The sequence below is a fragment of the Mobula hypostoma genome, chromosome 10, assembly GCF_963921235.1.
Source record: "Mobula hypostoma chromosome 10, sMobHyp1.1, whole genome shotgun sequence".
Taxonomy (NCBI): domain Eukaryota; kingdom Metazoa; phylum Chordata; class Chondrichthyes; order Myliobatiformes; family Myliobatidae; genus Mobula; species Mobula hypostoma.
Window position 1 is genome coordinate 131741557 of NC_086106.1, and position 16892 is coordinate 131758448.

At 44.9% G+C, this 16892-nt stretch overlaps 1 protein-coding gene across 2 annotated transcripts in view; it reads left to right on the forward strand.

Moving 5' to 3' along the window:
- The window catches only part of mcf2a (MCF.2 cell line derived transforming sequence a), a 188674-nt gene that overhangs the window by 70670 nt on the left and 101112 nt on the right, over positions 1-16892 (forward strand). Inside the window, exon 1 of one of the 2 annotated variants that reach the window (XM_063061167.1) lies at positions 10448-10765. The exons of the other annotated variant lie outside the window; for it this stretch is intronic. Within the exon in view, the coding sequence (XP_062917237.1) occupies positions 10715-10765 (51 nt within the window). The 5' untranslated portion in view covers positions 10448-10714. Of the gene's footprint in view, positions 1-10447; positions 10766-16892 lie in introns of those variants that run through there. 2 annotated transcript variants of the gene reach the window in all.

Genomic DNA, 16892 nt, shown 5'->3' on the forward strand with positions numbered 1-16892 from the left:
CTGTATCATTAGGACAAGAACTGTTAGGATGGGAAACAGCTTCTTCCCTCGGGCCGTAAGACTACTGAACTCCCCGCCACCACCCGGGTCTCATCACGTGTGAAGCCCCAGTAATGCTATACGGTTGACTCTGTAACTTGTATTGTAAATACACCTTATTATTTGTTTCTTTGTGCTAATACAGTGGATTTATACTTCATTACTATACGTCATTAGGAGTTTGAAGAGATTTGGCATGTCAACAAATACACTCAAAAACATCTATAGTTGTACCATGGAGAGCATCCTGACAGGCTGCATCACTCTCTGGTATGGCGGGGGGGGGGGGGGCTACTGCACAGGACTGAAAGAAGCTGCAGTGGGTCAGTTTCTTCAAAGAATTCCTACAGATTTGTCAGGCAAAATTTTCCCTTAAGGAAACCATGCTGACTTTGATCTACTTTATCATGGGCCTCCAAGAACCCAGAAACGACATACTTAATAATTGACTTCAATACCTTCCCAACCACTGAGGTCAGGCTAACTGGTCTATAATTTCCTTTCTTCTGCCTCCCTCCCCTCTTGAAGTGTGGAATGACATTTGCAATTTCCTATCCTCCAGAACGATGCTGAAATCAATTGATTCTTGAAAGTTCTTTACCAATGCCTCCAAAAAAATCTTCAGCTACCTCTTTTAGAAATCTGAGATGTAGTCCATCAAGTCCAGGTGATTTATCTACCTTCAGGTCTTTCAGAATCCAAGCACCATTTCCCTAGTAATAGCAACTACACTCACTTCTGCCCCTTGACACTCTCACTTCTGGCATACTGTTAGTGTCTTCTATAGTGAAGGCTGATGCAAAATTCTTATTAAGTTCGTCTGCCCTTTCCTTGCCCCTATTACTACCTGTCCTATCAGTTTCCAGCAGTCCAATATCTACTCTCACCTCCTGTTTACTCTTTGTATATCTGAAAAAAAATTTCCGGTATCATTTTTGATATTATTGGTTAGTTTACCTTCATATTTTATTTTTTCTCCCTTTATGTATTCTTTTAGTTGCCCTCTGTTGGTTTTTAAAAATTTTCAAAATCCTCCAACTTCCCACTAATTTTTGCTCTATTATATGTGCTCTCTTTTGCTTTTTTGTTTGCACTGACTTCCCTTGTCAGCCACTGTTGTATCATACTGCCTTCAGAATACTTCCTCTTCTTTGGGCTGTATCTATCCTGTGCCTTTCCAAATGGCTCCCAGAAACTCCAGCCATTGCTCCCCTGCTGTCATCCCTGCTCATGACCCTTCCAATCAAGTTTGCCCCGCTCCTCTCTCATGCCTCTGTAATTCCTTTTACTCCAATGTAATACTGACACATCTGACTTTAGCTTCTCCTTCTCAATTTGCAGGGTGAATTCTATCATATTAGAACACTCTTTCCTAAGGGTTCCTTTGCCTTAAGCTCTCTAATCATCTCCAGTTCATTACAATCAAATCCCTCAGACAGTTGCAGCTCATTCAGAACACTGCTGCGAGAGTCCTCACAAAGACCAAGAAAGTAGAAACTATCAGGTCTCAGATCACTACAATGACTTTCTGTCCATCAGAGGATTGACTTTAAAATATTTCTTCTGGTTTATGAATATTTTAGGGCTAAAATGCATCTCCGATCTCTTGCTGCATTATGACCTTCCCGAGCTCTCAGGCCTTCTGGGGCAGGTCTGCTTACCGTCCCCAGGGTCAAAACTAAACATGGTGAAGCAGCTTTTAGTTACTCTGCTCCACATATCTGGATTTATCTTCCAGAGGATCTGAAGTCTGTCCCAACTTTAAACTATTTTAAATCATAGAAAACCATAGAAACTACAGCACAGAAACAGGCCTTTTGGCCCTTCTTGGCTGTGCCAAACCATTTTCTGCCTAGTCCCACTGACCTGCACACGGACCATATCCATGCATACAACTCCCATCCATGTATCTGTCCAATTTATTCTTAAATGTTAAAAAAGAACCCGCATTTACCACCTCGTCTGGCAGCTCATTCCATACTCCCACCACTCTCTGTGTGAAGAAGCCCCCACTAATGTTCCCTTTCAACTTTTCCCCCCTCACCCTAAACCCATGTCCACTGGTTTTTTTCTCCCCTTGCCTCAGTGGAAAAAGCCTGCTTGCATTCACTCTATCTATACCCATCATAATTTTATATACCTCTATCAAATCTCCCCTCATTCTTCTACGCTCCAGGCAATAAAGTCCCAACCTATTCAACCTTTCTCTGTAACTGAGTTTCTCAAGTCCCGGCAACATCCTTGTAAACCTTCTCTGCACTCTTTCAACCTTATTTATATCCTTCCTGTAATTTGGTGACCAAAACTGAACACAATACTCCAAATTCGGCCTCACCAATGCCTTATACAACCTCATCATAACATTCCAGCTCTTATACTCAATACTTTGATTAATAAAGGCCAATGTACCAAAAGCTCTCTTTACGACCCTATCTACCTGTGACGCCACTTTTAGGAAATTTTGTATCTGTATTCCCAGATCCCTCTGTTCCACTGCACTCCTCAGTGCCCTACCATTAACCCTGTATGTTCTAATAGAAATCGAGGCTAAAAACTTCTCTTTTCACTGTAGCCTCTAATTAAAATCTCCTGCACTGCAATTTCTATTTATCATATCGATTTTTGCGTGATTTTATTCTCTTATGTATTGTCTGAAATTTGATTGATTTTTATATCTTGCTCTAGGTAAAGCACTTTGAACTGCCTTGAGTTTGAAAAGTGCTATACAAAGAAACTTGTTTGTTTACACACAGTCCAGTTCAGAATTGCTGATCCCCTAGAGGGCTCTACCACAAGCTACTCCAAAAAGCCATCTCAGAGGCATTCCACACTTTCTCCAGCATCAGCTTGATTTTCCCAATCTACCTGCATATTGAAATCCCCCAAGACTAATGTAATATTGCCTTTTTGACATACTTTTACTATCTTCACCTGTAATTTGTAGACTACATCCTGGCTACTGTTCGGCGGCCTGTAAATATTTCCCATCAGCGTTGTCTTACCTTTGGGGTCTCTTCACTCTTTCCACAAGGATTCTACATCTTCTGATCCTATGACATCTCGTTCTAAGGATTTGATTTCATTTTTTTTACCAGCAGAGCCACTCCTCTTTCTCTGCTTACTTGCCTTAGTTTTCAATAGATTGTGTATCCTTGGATATTAAGCTTTAACTACAATCATCTTTCAGCCATGACTCCGTGATACCACGTCATACCTCCCAATCTCTAACTGCACAAGCTCATCTACCTTATTTTCTATACAGTGTGCATTCAACTATAAAACTTTCATTCCTTTAGCTGTCACCATTTTCAATTTTGTTCCCCTTTTACATTGCAACCCATGCCACTGACTGGAATTTTGTTCTATCACCTCCCTGTCCTTCCTGACAGTCTTGCTATACACTACTTCTGCTTGTAAACCAATGTCCCTATCCTCAGCACTATCTCTCCATTTCCCATTCACCTGCCAAATTTGTTTAAACCCTCCCCAACAGCTCTAGCAAACCTGCCCACAAGGATATTGGTTCCCCTTGGGTTCAGGTGTAGCCCATCCCTTTTTGACAAGGGAATCTTTTCTCAGTTCCTTTGTCTCCACTGCATCTGTTTCCAGATGAGACTTTCCTTTCCAGGATATCGAAGATGTTCTCCTTCAAATAATGAGATTTCCTTTCCTCTTTCATTGATACTGCCCTCAAATCCATCTCCTCCACTTCCTGGTCATCTGTGCTCACCCCATCTTCCTGCCACCTTACCAGGAATAGAGTTCCTCTTGTAGTAACCTATCACCCCATGAGCCTCCACAACTTCTGCTATCTCCAAAAGGATCCCACTACTGGACACATCTTTACTTATCCCTAGGTCTCTGCTTTCCACAGGGATTGCTCTTTCCATGATTCCCTTGGCCATTTACCTCTCCCTCTTGGCACATATCCCTGCGAATGACAGAAATTCTACACCTGTCCATTCATATCCTTCCTCACCTCCGTTCATGACCCCAAACAGTCCTTCCAGGTGAGGCAGCACTTCACCTCCAGATCTGCTGGGGATTTCTATTGTGACCGGTTTTCCCAATGTGGCCTCCTCTACATTGCTGAGACCCGACGTAAATTGGTGGATCACTTTGTTGAGCACCTCCCCTCCATCAGCCAAAAGCAGAACTTTCCGGTGGCCAAACGTTTTCATTCCAATTCGCATTCCCATTCCAACATGTGCCAAGATGAAGTCACTCTCAGAGCGGAGGAGCAACACCTAGTATTCCGTCTGAATAACCTCCAACCTGATGACATGAATGTCGATTTCTCCTGGTGAAAAAATGTCCACCTTCCTCCCCCTCCATCTTTTTATTCTGCTGTCTTCCCCTTCCTTTCCAGTCCTGAAGAAGGGTTTCGGCCCAAATCACCAACTGTTTGTTCATTTCCATAGATGCTGCCTGACCTGCTGAGTTCCTCAAGTGGTTTGCAGGTCTTGATTTGGATTTCCAGCATCTGCAGAATTTCTCATATTTACGATTAATTCCTAACAGTTATTGAGTGAGGAATCCGTCCAGTGTATGCAATGAACAAAATCAGCTCAGACACGGTGCAGGTAATGGGCTGACTGCCTTCATACAATGCTATCGACAATTGCATCCCCCAAATCTTCATTTCAATTGCAACATTCACGGTGATTGTCGATACCTTCAAATTCTTTGTAATTCTGAACATGTTGAAATAGTGAAATTGTTTCATTTTCAGTCCCGGCTGTTTCTGAGAGGAGAGCAGATTTGATAGAGGTATGCAAAATACCTTCTACACTCCAGGGAATAAAGTCCAACCTATTCAACCTTTCCCTATCTCTGATAGTCAAGTCCTGGTAACAGACTTGTCAATTTTATCTGTCCTGTTTAAATTTTGTTGATAACTTTCCTGTAGGTGGGTGACCAGAGCTGCCCACAATGCTCCATTTAGGCCTCGTCAATGTCTTATGCAAACTATCTGACTTTCCATAAAGTATTTAACAAGATATCACACATAAGGCTGGTGCAAAAGAGCTGATAATACTGGGGAGGTGTATTAATGTGGATTGAAGACTAGTGAATGCAGAGGGAAAAAAAAAGAGTCTGAATAAATGGGTTTTTTCAGGCTGGAGCTTGTAAACAGTGGAGTGTTTGAAGGATCGTTCTTGTCCCACAATTATTTACTGAGAGATACAGTGCGGAACAGACCCTTCTGGCCCAACAAGCCACCCCACCCAGCAAACCCACCTATTCTTCTCTTCGGCAGTTTGAACAGGGAACGACTGTGCAAGCGCATGGAGGTCGGCCAGTGAGAACAGCGGGAAGAGTTTAAAAGGAAGACAGATTTACAGAGCGCACATCGGAGGAGCGGCGACAGAGTAGAGGGAGACAGAGTAGGAAGGCTTTGTCTCAACAGGGCTTTGGCGATAAGGGGTTGAGGCCAGGTCGGTTAAAATAAAAACAGAAAGTATGCGTGAGGCCGGTTTTCTGTGCTCAGTGTCAGATGTGGGAGGTCCTGGAGACTCCGAGCCTCCCGGATGGCCATATCTGCACCAGGTGCATTGAGCTGCAGCTCCTTAGAGACCACGTTAGGGAACTGAAGCTGCAGCTCTATGACCTTCGTCTGGTCAGGGAGAGTGAGGAGGTGACAGAGAGGAGCTACAGGCAAGTAGTCACACCGGGACCACAGGAGACAGAGAAGTGGGTAACAGTCAGGAGAGGGAAGGGGAAGAGTCAGGTACTAGAGAGTACCCCTGTGACTGTCCCCCTAAACAATAAGTATTCCTGCTTGAGTACTGTTGGGGGGGAACGGCCTACCTGGGGGAAGCAACAGTGACCGGGTCTCTGGCACAGAGTCTGGCCCTGTGGCTCAGAAGGGTAGGGAAAGGAAGAGGAAGGCAGTAGTGAGAGGGGACTCTATAGTTAGGGGGTCAGACAGGCAATTCTGTGGATGCAGGAAAGAAACACAGATGGTAGTTTGCCTCCCAGGTGCCAGGGTCCGGGATGTTTCAGATCGCGTCCACGATATCTTGAAGGAGAACAGCCAGAGGTCATGGTACATATTGGTACTAATGACATGGGTAGAAAAGGGAGGAGGTCCTGAAAAAAGACTACATGAAGTTAGGTAAGAAGTTGAGAAGCAGGACCTCAAAAGTAGTAATCTCGGGATTACTGCCTGTGCCACATGATAGTGAGTATAGGAATAGGATGAGGTGGAGGATAAATATGTGGCTGAGGGATAGGAGCAGGGGGCAGGGATTCAGATTTCTGGATCATTGGGACCTCTTCTGGGGCAGGTGTGACCTGTACAAAAAGGACGGGTTGCACTTGAATCCGAGGGGGACCAATATCCTGGCAGGAAGGTTTGCTAAGGCTATTGGGGAGAGTTTAAACTAGAAATGCTGGGGGTTGGGAACCGAACTGAAGTGACGGAGGAAAGGGAGGTTGGCTCACAAATAGAGAAAGCTTGGAGACAGTGCGAAAGGGAGGATAGGCAGGTGATAGAGAAGGGATGCACTTAGACGGATGTTTTGAGATGTGTCTATTTTAATGCGAGGAGTTATCATGAATAAAGCGGATGAGCTTAGAGTGTGGATCAGCACTTGGAGCTATAATGTTGTGGCCATTACAGAGACTTGGATGGTGCAGGGGCAGGAATGGCTACTTCAAGTGCCAGGCTTTAGGTGTTTCAGAAAGGATACGGAGGGAGGCAAAAGAGGTGGAGTGTGACACTGTTGATCAGAGATAGTGTCACGGCTGCAGAAAAGGAAAAATCATGGATGGGTTGTCTACGGAGTCTCTGTGGGTGGAAGTTAGGAATGGGAATGGGTCAATAACTCTACTGGGTGTTTTTTATAGACCACCCAATAGTATCAGGGACATCAAGGAGCAGATAGGGAGACAGATTCTGGAAGGGAGTAATAACAACAGGGTTGTTGTGGTGAGAGATTTTAATTTCCTCAATATTGATTGGCATCTCCCTAGAGTGACTTGCTGAGGACTGAAAAGCTTGAGCATGTAGATATTAAGAAAGAGGATGTGCTGGAGCTTTTGGAAAACATCAAGTTGGATAAGTCACCGGGACCGGACGGGATGTACCCCAGGCTACTGTGGGAAGCGAGAGAGGAGATTGCTGAGCCTCTGGCAATGATCTTTGCATCATCAGTGAGGACAGGAGAGTTTCTGGAGGATTGGAGGGTTGCAGATGTTGTTCCCTTATTCAAGAAAGGGAGTAGAGATACCCCAGGAAATTATAGACCAGCAAGTCTGACTTCAGTTGTTGGTAAGTTGATGGAGAAGATCCTGAGAGGCAGGATTTATGAACATTTGGAGAGGCATAATATGATTAGGAATAGTCAGCATGGCTTTGTCAAGGGCAGGTCGTGCTTTAAGAGCCTGATTGAATTTTTTGAGGATGTTGCTAAGCACATTGAAGGTAGAACCATAGATGCAGTGTATATGGATTTTAGCAAGGTATTTGATAAGGTACCCCATGCAAGGCTTATTAAGAAAGTAAGGAGGCATGGGATCCAAGGGGACATTGCTTTGTGAATCCAGAACTAAATTGCCCACAGAAGGCAGAGAGTGGTAGTAGATGGGTCATATTCTGCATGGAGGTTGGTGACCAGTGGTCGGCCTCAGGAATCTGTTCTGGGACCCCTACACTTTGTGATTTTTATAAATGACCTGGATGAGGAAGTGGAGGGATGGGTTAGTAAATTTGCTGATGACACAAAGGTTGGGGGTGTTGTGGATAGTGTGGGGGGCTGTCAGAAGTTACAATGAGACATTGATAGGGTGCAAAACTGGGCTGAGAAGTGGCAGATGGAGTTCAACCCAGATAATTGTGAGATGGTTCATTTTGGTAGGTCAAATATGATGGCAGAATATAGCATTAATGGTAAGACTCTAGGCAGTGTGGAGGATCAGAGGGATCTTGGGGTCTGAGTCCATAGGATGCTCAAAGCAGCTGCGCAGGTTGACTCTATGGTTAAGAGGGCACACGGTGCATTGGCCTTCATCAATCGTGGGATTGAGTTTAAGAGCCAAAAGGTAATGTTGCAGCTATATAGGACCCTGGTCAGACCCCACTTGGAGTACTGTGCTCAATTCTGGACACCTCACTATAGGAAGGACATGGAAACCGTAGAAAGGGTGCAGAGGAGATTTACAAGGATGTTGCCTGGATTGGGGAGCATGCCTTATGAGAATAGGTTGAGTGAACTTGGCCTTTTCTCCTTGGAACACCAGAAGATGAGAGATGACCTGATAGAGGTGTTCAAGAGGCATTGATCGTGTGGATAGTCAGAGGCTTTTCCCCAGGGCTGAAATGGCTAGCATGAGAGGGCACAGTTTTAAGGTGCTAGGGAGTAGGTACAGAGTAGATGTCAGGGGTAAGTTTTTTACGCAGAGAATGGTGAGTGTGTGGAGTGGGCTACCGGTGGTGGTGGTGGACACAGAAATGATAGGGTCTTTTAAAAGACTCCTGGATGGGTACATGGAGCTTTAAAAAAATAGAGGGCGAAGGGTAAAGCCTAGGTAGTTCTAAGGTAGGGACATGTTCTACACAGCTTTGTGGGCCGAAGGGCCTGTATTGTGCTGTATGTTTTCTATGTTTCTACGTTTTTATTTAACCCTAGCTTAATTACAGGACAATTTACAATGACCAATTACCCTACTAAATGTGTTTGGAATGTGCAAGGAAACCCGCACAATGATGAGGAGAATATATAATTGCCTTATGGACTGTGCCAGAATTGAACTCTCAGCTCCAATGCCCCAAGCGTAATAGCTTTGCACTAACCGCTATGCTACCGTGCCACCCTTTATTTTACAATGATAGCTTGGTGGAGGGAAGAGAGTGGCTGATCACATACATAGAACATTGCATCACAGTACAGGCCTTTCGGCCCATGACCATCTAACCTACTCTAAGATCAAATCTAACCTTTCCCTCCTACGTAGCCCTCAATTTTTCTACCATTCATGTGCCTATGTAGGAATTTCTTAAAAATCCCTAACATATCTGCCTCTACCACCAGCCCAGGCAGTGCATTCTCCACACCCATTACTCTCTGTGTAAAAAAAAAGCCTACCTGTGACATCTCCCTATACTTTCCTTCAATCACCTTCAAATTATGCCCCCTTGTATTCTCCATCTCCACCCTGGAAAAAGTCTCTGGCTGTCCATTTGATCTCTAACTCTCATCATCTTATACACTTCCATTAAGTCACATCTCATCCTCCTGAGCTACAAAGAGAAAAGCCCTAGATTACTCAAACTATCCTCTTCTGCACCCTCTCTAAAGTCTCCACATCCTTCCTATAATGAGGTGACCAGAACTGAACACAATATTCCAAGTGTGGTCTAACTAATTTTATAGAACTGCAACATTAACTTGTGCAGAAGTTTTGAGGGATCTATGGATGTGGACTCTAAGATTCCTCTGTTCTCTCACACTGCTAAGAATCCTGCCTTTAATTCTGTGTTGTCTTCAAGTTCGATCTTCCAAAGTGAATCACTTCACACTTTTCCCATCTGCCACTTCTCAGCTGGCTTTGCATCCTGTCAGTGTCCCGTTGTAACCTAGGAAAACTTTCAACGCTGTCTACAACTCCACCAACCTTGTGTGAAGGTATACGTACGTGGTAATGTTGCAATAGGACTGCTGCACAGGATATGGAGAGGTAGTTGTCAGATGTGGGAAAGTGAGAGACTGCACACGTTGGTAAGAGGAATCTACAGGCAGACCATGGAGATTGCAAATGAGAGGAGCACAGGGGGATCTAGTGCACCTGAGCACAAACTGTATAAGTTCACAGGTAGAGTGGCTGATGTTACCCTGGCTTTTAATGCAAGGCACTAGGAGTTTAAGAATGGAGACATGCTGTGGCAATTTTATTAGGTATTGATCTTTTTCCCAGGATGGAGATGTCAAATACCAGAGAGCATGCTTTTATGGTGAGAGGGGAAAGTTAAAACAATATGTGGAGCAAGCTCTTTTTTTTACACAGAGTGGTGGAAAAGGGGGTGCCAGGGGTAGTGATGGGAACAGAATAGAGACGGTAGAATAATACTGCACAGTAAAGGCCCTTTGGCCCACAATGTTGTGCTGACTTTTGTGTGAGAAAGAGAGTGTGTGTGTACATTTCAGTGTGTGTGTGTGTGTGTGTGTGTGTATGTTTGAGTATGTGGGATTGAGAATGTGAGTGTGTGTGTGTGTGTGTGTGTGTGTGTGAGTGTATGTTTGAGTATGTGGGATTGAGAATGTGAGTGTGTGTGTGTGTGTGTGTGTGAGTGTATGTTTGAGTATGTGGGATTGAGAATGTGAGTGTGAGTGTGTGTGTGTGTGTGTGAGAGAGAGCATGTATAATTGAGAGCGTGTGTGTATGAGAAAGAGAATGTGCGTGCATGAGTGTGTGTGTGTGTGAGAGAGAGAGAGACTGAATATACAGGGTGACGGTGAACATTGCGGGTACTGTCCGGGGACCGTTGCTCGCACAGAGCGTGGGCTCCGCCGGTAGTTGGAGAGCGGGGGGAGGGGGCTTCAGTTGGTATTGACATCGTGCAGTCAGTCAGCGCTGGGCAGAGAGGTCTCATTCCGGCAGTCGCCCGCATCCATGCGCAGGAAAGAGCCGGCAGAAGGGTCACCCCTCACCTGTGTGCGCCTGGACACCGACTATGGCCGAGGCAGAGGTCCACAGGAGCAACAGCAAGTCCAAGAAGAATGCGGTAAGGCCGCCCCCGGCAGCGAGCGGAGCCGGGCTCGGGCAGATGGGGACTGCGGTACCTCTGCCGGGACACACGGGGAGAGAGCGCAGCCGTCCCGCAGTGCCAGCCTGCTGTTCCGCAGAGCCGCTGGAGCGGTGGGGAAGGGGGGTCTGGCACCCTGGGGTGCACGGGTCCCGGAGATGTCACCGCTGACAAGCCCTCCGCGACCCTTTAACCCGTCTTTAGTTGCTGCATTGACGACCCCGGCGTCCTGGCACCTTGACTGTCCCTGTAGAGGACAGAACCGCCTTCCCTTTTAGGAATACTAACATTTATGCGTTAAGAATAAACCGCAAGCACATCTTGTCACAGTCGGCGGCATAACGCCAGTGCCAGGCTGTGACTCCGCCAGCGAGCAGCATTCGCCCCTCCGGATTTGGGTACAATTATTTCATTCTCCTTTACACCTGTGTTCAGGAAATGACTTTAAATAATCTTCAATCTTGATTCCACCCCTGGGAGAGCAGGGATACAACATCACACCCCCACTTTGGAGATACTTCCGCCAACATTGTCTAGGTCATTACTTACCCCCCCCCCCATCAATATCCTGAAAAGGGGTTTGTAATAGTGGGATCTTGCTGTGCATGGGTAGGTTGCGTATTCGTTCATTACACCCATGACCTGGAGTGATATATAATCTTTCTCTCTTTTACCCCATACTACTGCTACAACATAACAAATGTTGAGTTATATTTTGGGGCAGTTACTTTCCCCAAGCAGTAAGGTTGATCAACACCTCCACCCACTCACCGCCAACCACCACTACTTTATCACTTCTTGTCAGTCACCTTATGTAGCAACACTCCTGTGCCTAGCGTCACTTTATCAACATACAGTACAATCAATCTATGCATATAAGCTAACGTATATGTCTATATTTATTGTGCATTTTATATTTTTTGATGCGGAGTAAAAATGATTTTGTTCTTTTACATTTGTGTATTGGAAATGACATTAAGCAATTTTGCATCTTGAATATAAGTGAGGGATAATAAATGTGAGGCTGATTCACATCTTTGTTGTTAAACTGGACTGTGTGGGGTAGTTAGGTGTGTGTGCGTGGGTGGAGGTGGATGTTGTGTCAGTGACGAATGAACGATGATGCACTGATATTGGGGTCACTGTCGGTCTGGAATACAACATCACCTGGGCCTTAGTCTACACCCGAATCTAGGGCTTCCTAGCTTCATGTATCAGGAAGGACAAATAAAGGGTAGACATAGATTGGAGAGCTTGGTGCCACGAATTAGAAATGAGCTTTCCTTGTGACCCGAAGGCCAATAAAGCTGGCTTACGCTCTCTCTGGAAGACAGAGCAAGATGGTCTCATCAAGGGTTTCGAGAGAGGAATGTTATTTGTGACAGAAGAGACCGCAGATGGGTCATAGTCATAGAGCACTACAGCAGAGAAACAGACCCTTCAGCCCATCTAATCCATGCCAAGTTATTAATGCCTGGTCCAATTAACCCACACCTGGACCATAGCTATCCATGCCCCTCCCATCCACGTACTTATCCAAATTTCTCATTCCACACTCCCACTACCCTCTGAGTGAAGAAGTTGCTCCTCATGTTGCCCTTAAACATTTCACCTTTCACCCTTAACCTATGACCTCTTGTTCTGGTCTCACCTAACCTCAGTGGAAAAAGCCTGATTACATTTACCCGATCTATACTCATCATAATTTTGTATACCTCTGTCAAATCTCCCCTCATTTTCCTATGCTTCAGAGAGTAATTCAACCTTCCCCTATAACTCAGGCCCTCCAGACCTGGCAACATTCTTGTAAATTTTCTCTGTACTCTTTCAATTATATTGCCATCATTCCTGTAGGAGGCAACCAGAAATGCACACAATACTCAAAATTAGATTTCACCAACATCTTACGCAACTTCAATATAACAGCCCATCTTCTACACTCACTACTTTGATTTACGAAGGCCATTGTGTCAAAAGCTTTCCTCATGACCCTATTTACCTTGAAGCCACTTTTAAGGAATTGAAGGTCTGAATTCCCAGATGCTAGAATATGGAGTAATGAAACAAATTTCTGGAAAAACTCAGCAATTCATGCAGAATCTCGAACTGAAGTTCAGATCTTCCTTTTGCCCTACAGATGCTGCTTAACCTGCTGAGTCCCTCCAGAAGTTTGATTTTAGCTCCAGATTCCATCATCTGCAGTCCCTTGTCTAAGTTTTTCAAGCTGGTGGTTTGGAATCAGGGAATACTATCTCTCACATGGAAGTGCACAGTTATGGAATTTCCTCCTCAAAAAACTGGAATACTGGAGGGATGGGAGGAGCCAATTGAAGTCTTTGCAGATGAGATAGACAGACTTTAGAGGCATTAAGGGTTGATGAGATAGCTACAGTGTGGAGCGATAAGTTAACTGGGATCTGACTGAACTGTGTGTAAGCCCACAGAGCTGGTCATACAGAGTCATAGAGTCATACAGCACAGAAACAGGCCTTTTGGCCCATCTGGTCCATGCTGACCAAGATTCACATCTACATTAGTCCCATTTACCTGGTTTTGTCCCTTACACTTCCCAACCATTCCTGTCCATGTGGCTGTCTAAGTACATTTTAATGTACCTGTCTCAACCATATATTCCATATGCTAACCACATTCTGGATGAATAATTTGTCCCTGAGGTTTCTATTTCACCGTATTCCTCTCACCTTAAACCTGTTCCCTCCAGTTCACGATTCCCCATCCCCAGAAAAAAGACTGTACTCATTCACCCTCATGATCTTATACATCTCTATAAGATCACCATAATGCTTTACAACTTGCAGGCAACCCAGTATGTTCTCCCTCCTCATCCAGCTGCAACTCAGAGGGTTAGGACGTATCAGCAGAGGGCTCCTGAAGGACCTGCTGCATGGGTAGCACCATCGTGATGCTGACTTTTCTCGTGTGCTACTCACCGCCTTTCAAGACAGAAGGATGTCAACATAAGATCATTCCTCAGTTTCCTACATTCAAGAGTAAAATCCCTACCTGCTCAACCTCCTGCTATAACTCAGACCCTTCCCTCTACCTGAACCTCACCATCGAGGATATCTTGAAGAGGGGGTGCCTTAACAAGCGAGCAGCCATCGTTAGGGGCTCTCTCCGTCCAGGACGTTCCTTCTTCTCATTACTGCCATTACTACTTCTCATAGGTTTCAGTGATACTCCCCCTGCATTCTTCTAAACTCCTGTCAGTACGGACCCAGAGCTATCAAACGTGGTATCCAAAAGTCCTGCGAGACCACGGATCTGCGCCTGGGAAGTCTTGCTTCTCCTTTCCAGGGCGCAGGCCTGGGCAAGGTTGTATGGAAGACCGGCAATTGTCCATGCTGCAAGTCTCCCCTCTCCACGCCACCGATGTTGATCAAGGGAAGGGCAAGGACCAATACAGCTTGGCATCAGTGTCATCGCAAGAGTTGCCAGAACGAGGCTAAAGGCAACGTCAGGCTGCCTTAGGGACTCCGGCTCTGGATTTGTCCTCAGGGTTTACTCCCGAAGCCTTTCCCATGAGTGGGTATGGCCGCAAGGTGGCGGAGGTTTGAAATCAGTGTTTTCCCTCTCTTCAATGGACTGCCTTCCCAGGCTGACGAGCTCCATCTACCCGAATCAAACACACCTCATGCATTAATCCTTTCCATAAGATCACAAGACGTAGGAGCAGAATTAGGCCATTCAGCCTGTTGAGTGTGATTCCCCATTCCACCTTGGCTGACATCCTTCCTGGGATCATTTTCGTGAACCTCCTCTGGACTCTTTCCAATACCAGCACATCCTTCCTTAGACAACAGGCCCAAAACTGCTCACAGTATTCCAAGTGAAGTCTGACCAATGTCTCATAACGCCTCAGCATCATAATAATTAGAACAACTTTATATTAAGAAATATGATTTTAAAAAATCTAGTACAAAAACAGAACAAAAAGTGAGATAGTGTTCATGGACCATTCAGAAATCTGATTATGGAGATGAAGAAGCTGTTCCCAAGGCTCTGATGTGTGTATTCAGGCTCCTGTACCGTCTCCCTGACAATGGCAGTGAGAAGAGGGCTTGTTCTGGAAGCTGGAGATGCCTAACGATGGACGCCGCCATCCTGGGGCATTGCCTTCTGCAAACATCTTCGATGTTGGGGAGGCTAGTGCCCGTTAAGAGCTGACCTGCAGTGTTAAATGATTTGAACCAAATTTCTCTCCTGGCTAGTACTATTATCTCAGCTGATTGATATTGTCGTTACGTTTGTATTTGATAGGATTGTGTTTCACCACCACCAGTCAATATTGTGAGCAGATTGCAGCGCCAATACCTCAACCAGTTATACAGCAGAGCCTGTTCCATTTCTCAGGGCCATGGGAGTTCGTTGTCAATTCTTAGCAGTTTACAGGAACAGAGAGACCTTGGGGTCCACATCCATAGGTTTGTCAATGTTGCCGCATCAGTTGATAGGGTACGGTGTGTTGCCCTTCATTAGCTGGGGATTGAATTCAAGAGCCGTGAAGTAATGTTACAGCTCTATAAAACTCTGGTTAGACCACTCTTGTTCAGTTCTGGTCATTCCTTTAAAGTGAAGGATGTGGAAGCTTTAGAGAAGCTGCAGAGGAGATTTACCAAGGAGCTGCCTCAATTAGGGAGCATGTCTTATGGACAGGTTCAATGACCTAGGGCTTTTCTTCATGGAGTGAAGGAGGAGGAGAAATGACTTGCCAGAGATGTACAAGGTGAAGAGAGAAGTAGATTGAATGGACAGCCTCCTTTTTTCTTAGGTTGGAAATGCCTAACACAGAGGGCATAGCTTTAAAGTAATTGGAGGAAAGTATGGGGGGGGGAGATGTCAGAGGTAATTTCTTTACACAGGGTAGTGGGTGCATGGAATACCCTGTCAGGGGTGATGGTAGGGTCGAGTCGGATACATTAGGGACATTTAAGAAAATCTTAGATAGGCACATGGATGACAGAAAAATGGAGAGCTGTGCAGGAAGGAAGGATTAAATTAATCAGAATCAGAATCAGAATTAGAGTCAGGTTTAATATCACTGGCATATGCCATGAAATTTGTTGTTTTGGGCAGCAGTACATTGCAATACATAATTATAAAAATGTTAAATTATAATAAATATATAAAATAAATGAGTAGTGCAAGTAGAGAGCAGAGGAAGTAGTGATGTAGTGTTCATTGTCCGTTCAGAAATTTGGATAGCAGAGGGAAGAAGCTGTTCCTGAAACATTGCGTGTGTGTCTTCAGGTTCCTGTACCTCCACCTTGATGGTAGCAATGAGAAGAGGGCATGTCCTAGGTAATGTGTTTCCTTCATGAAGGATGCTGTCTCTTTGAGGCAGCGTCTTCTGAAGATGTCCTCGATGGTGGGAAGTCTAGTGCCCTTGATGGAGGGCTGAGTTTGCAACTTCTTGTAGCTTTTTCTGATGCTGTGCAATAGTCCCTCCGTATCTTGGAGTAGGCTTAAAGGCTGACACAACATCATTGGCCAAAGGTCAGGTACTGTCCTATACAGCTGCATGTTCAACATCCTAAGCATAAATTATCAGAGAAAGAACACAGTTTGAACACACAAAAATCTATAGTAGTACCAAGTAATTAAAGTGGTCATGGTGTTACTAAACTGTAGTGATTAGGGTTGTGCCGGTTGGTTCAAGAACTGAGTTGTTGAAGTGAAGTGACTGTTCTCGAACCTGATGGTGAGGAACTTCAGGATTCTGTACCTCCAGTCCGATGGTATCAGCGAGAAGATAACACAGCCTTAATGGTGAGGATACTTGATGATGAATGTTGCCTTCTTGCGGCCTCACTACTGTAGATACTGATGGTCCAAAGTTGAAGGTAAATTTATTATCAAAGTATGTATATGTTGTACTACCTTGACATTCATTTTCTTGCAGGCATATACAGGAACAATAAAGAAATACCATAGAATCTATTGAAAAAACATACATGAACAAAGTAACAACCAATCAATGTGCAAAAGAAGACAAACTGTGCAAATAATAGCACTGAGAACATGAGCTGTAGAGTCATTAAGTGAGTGTGTAGGTTTCAGAAACAGTTCAACGATGAGGTGAGTC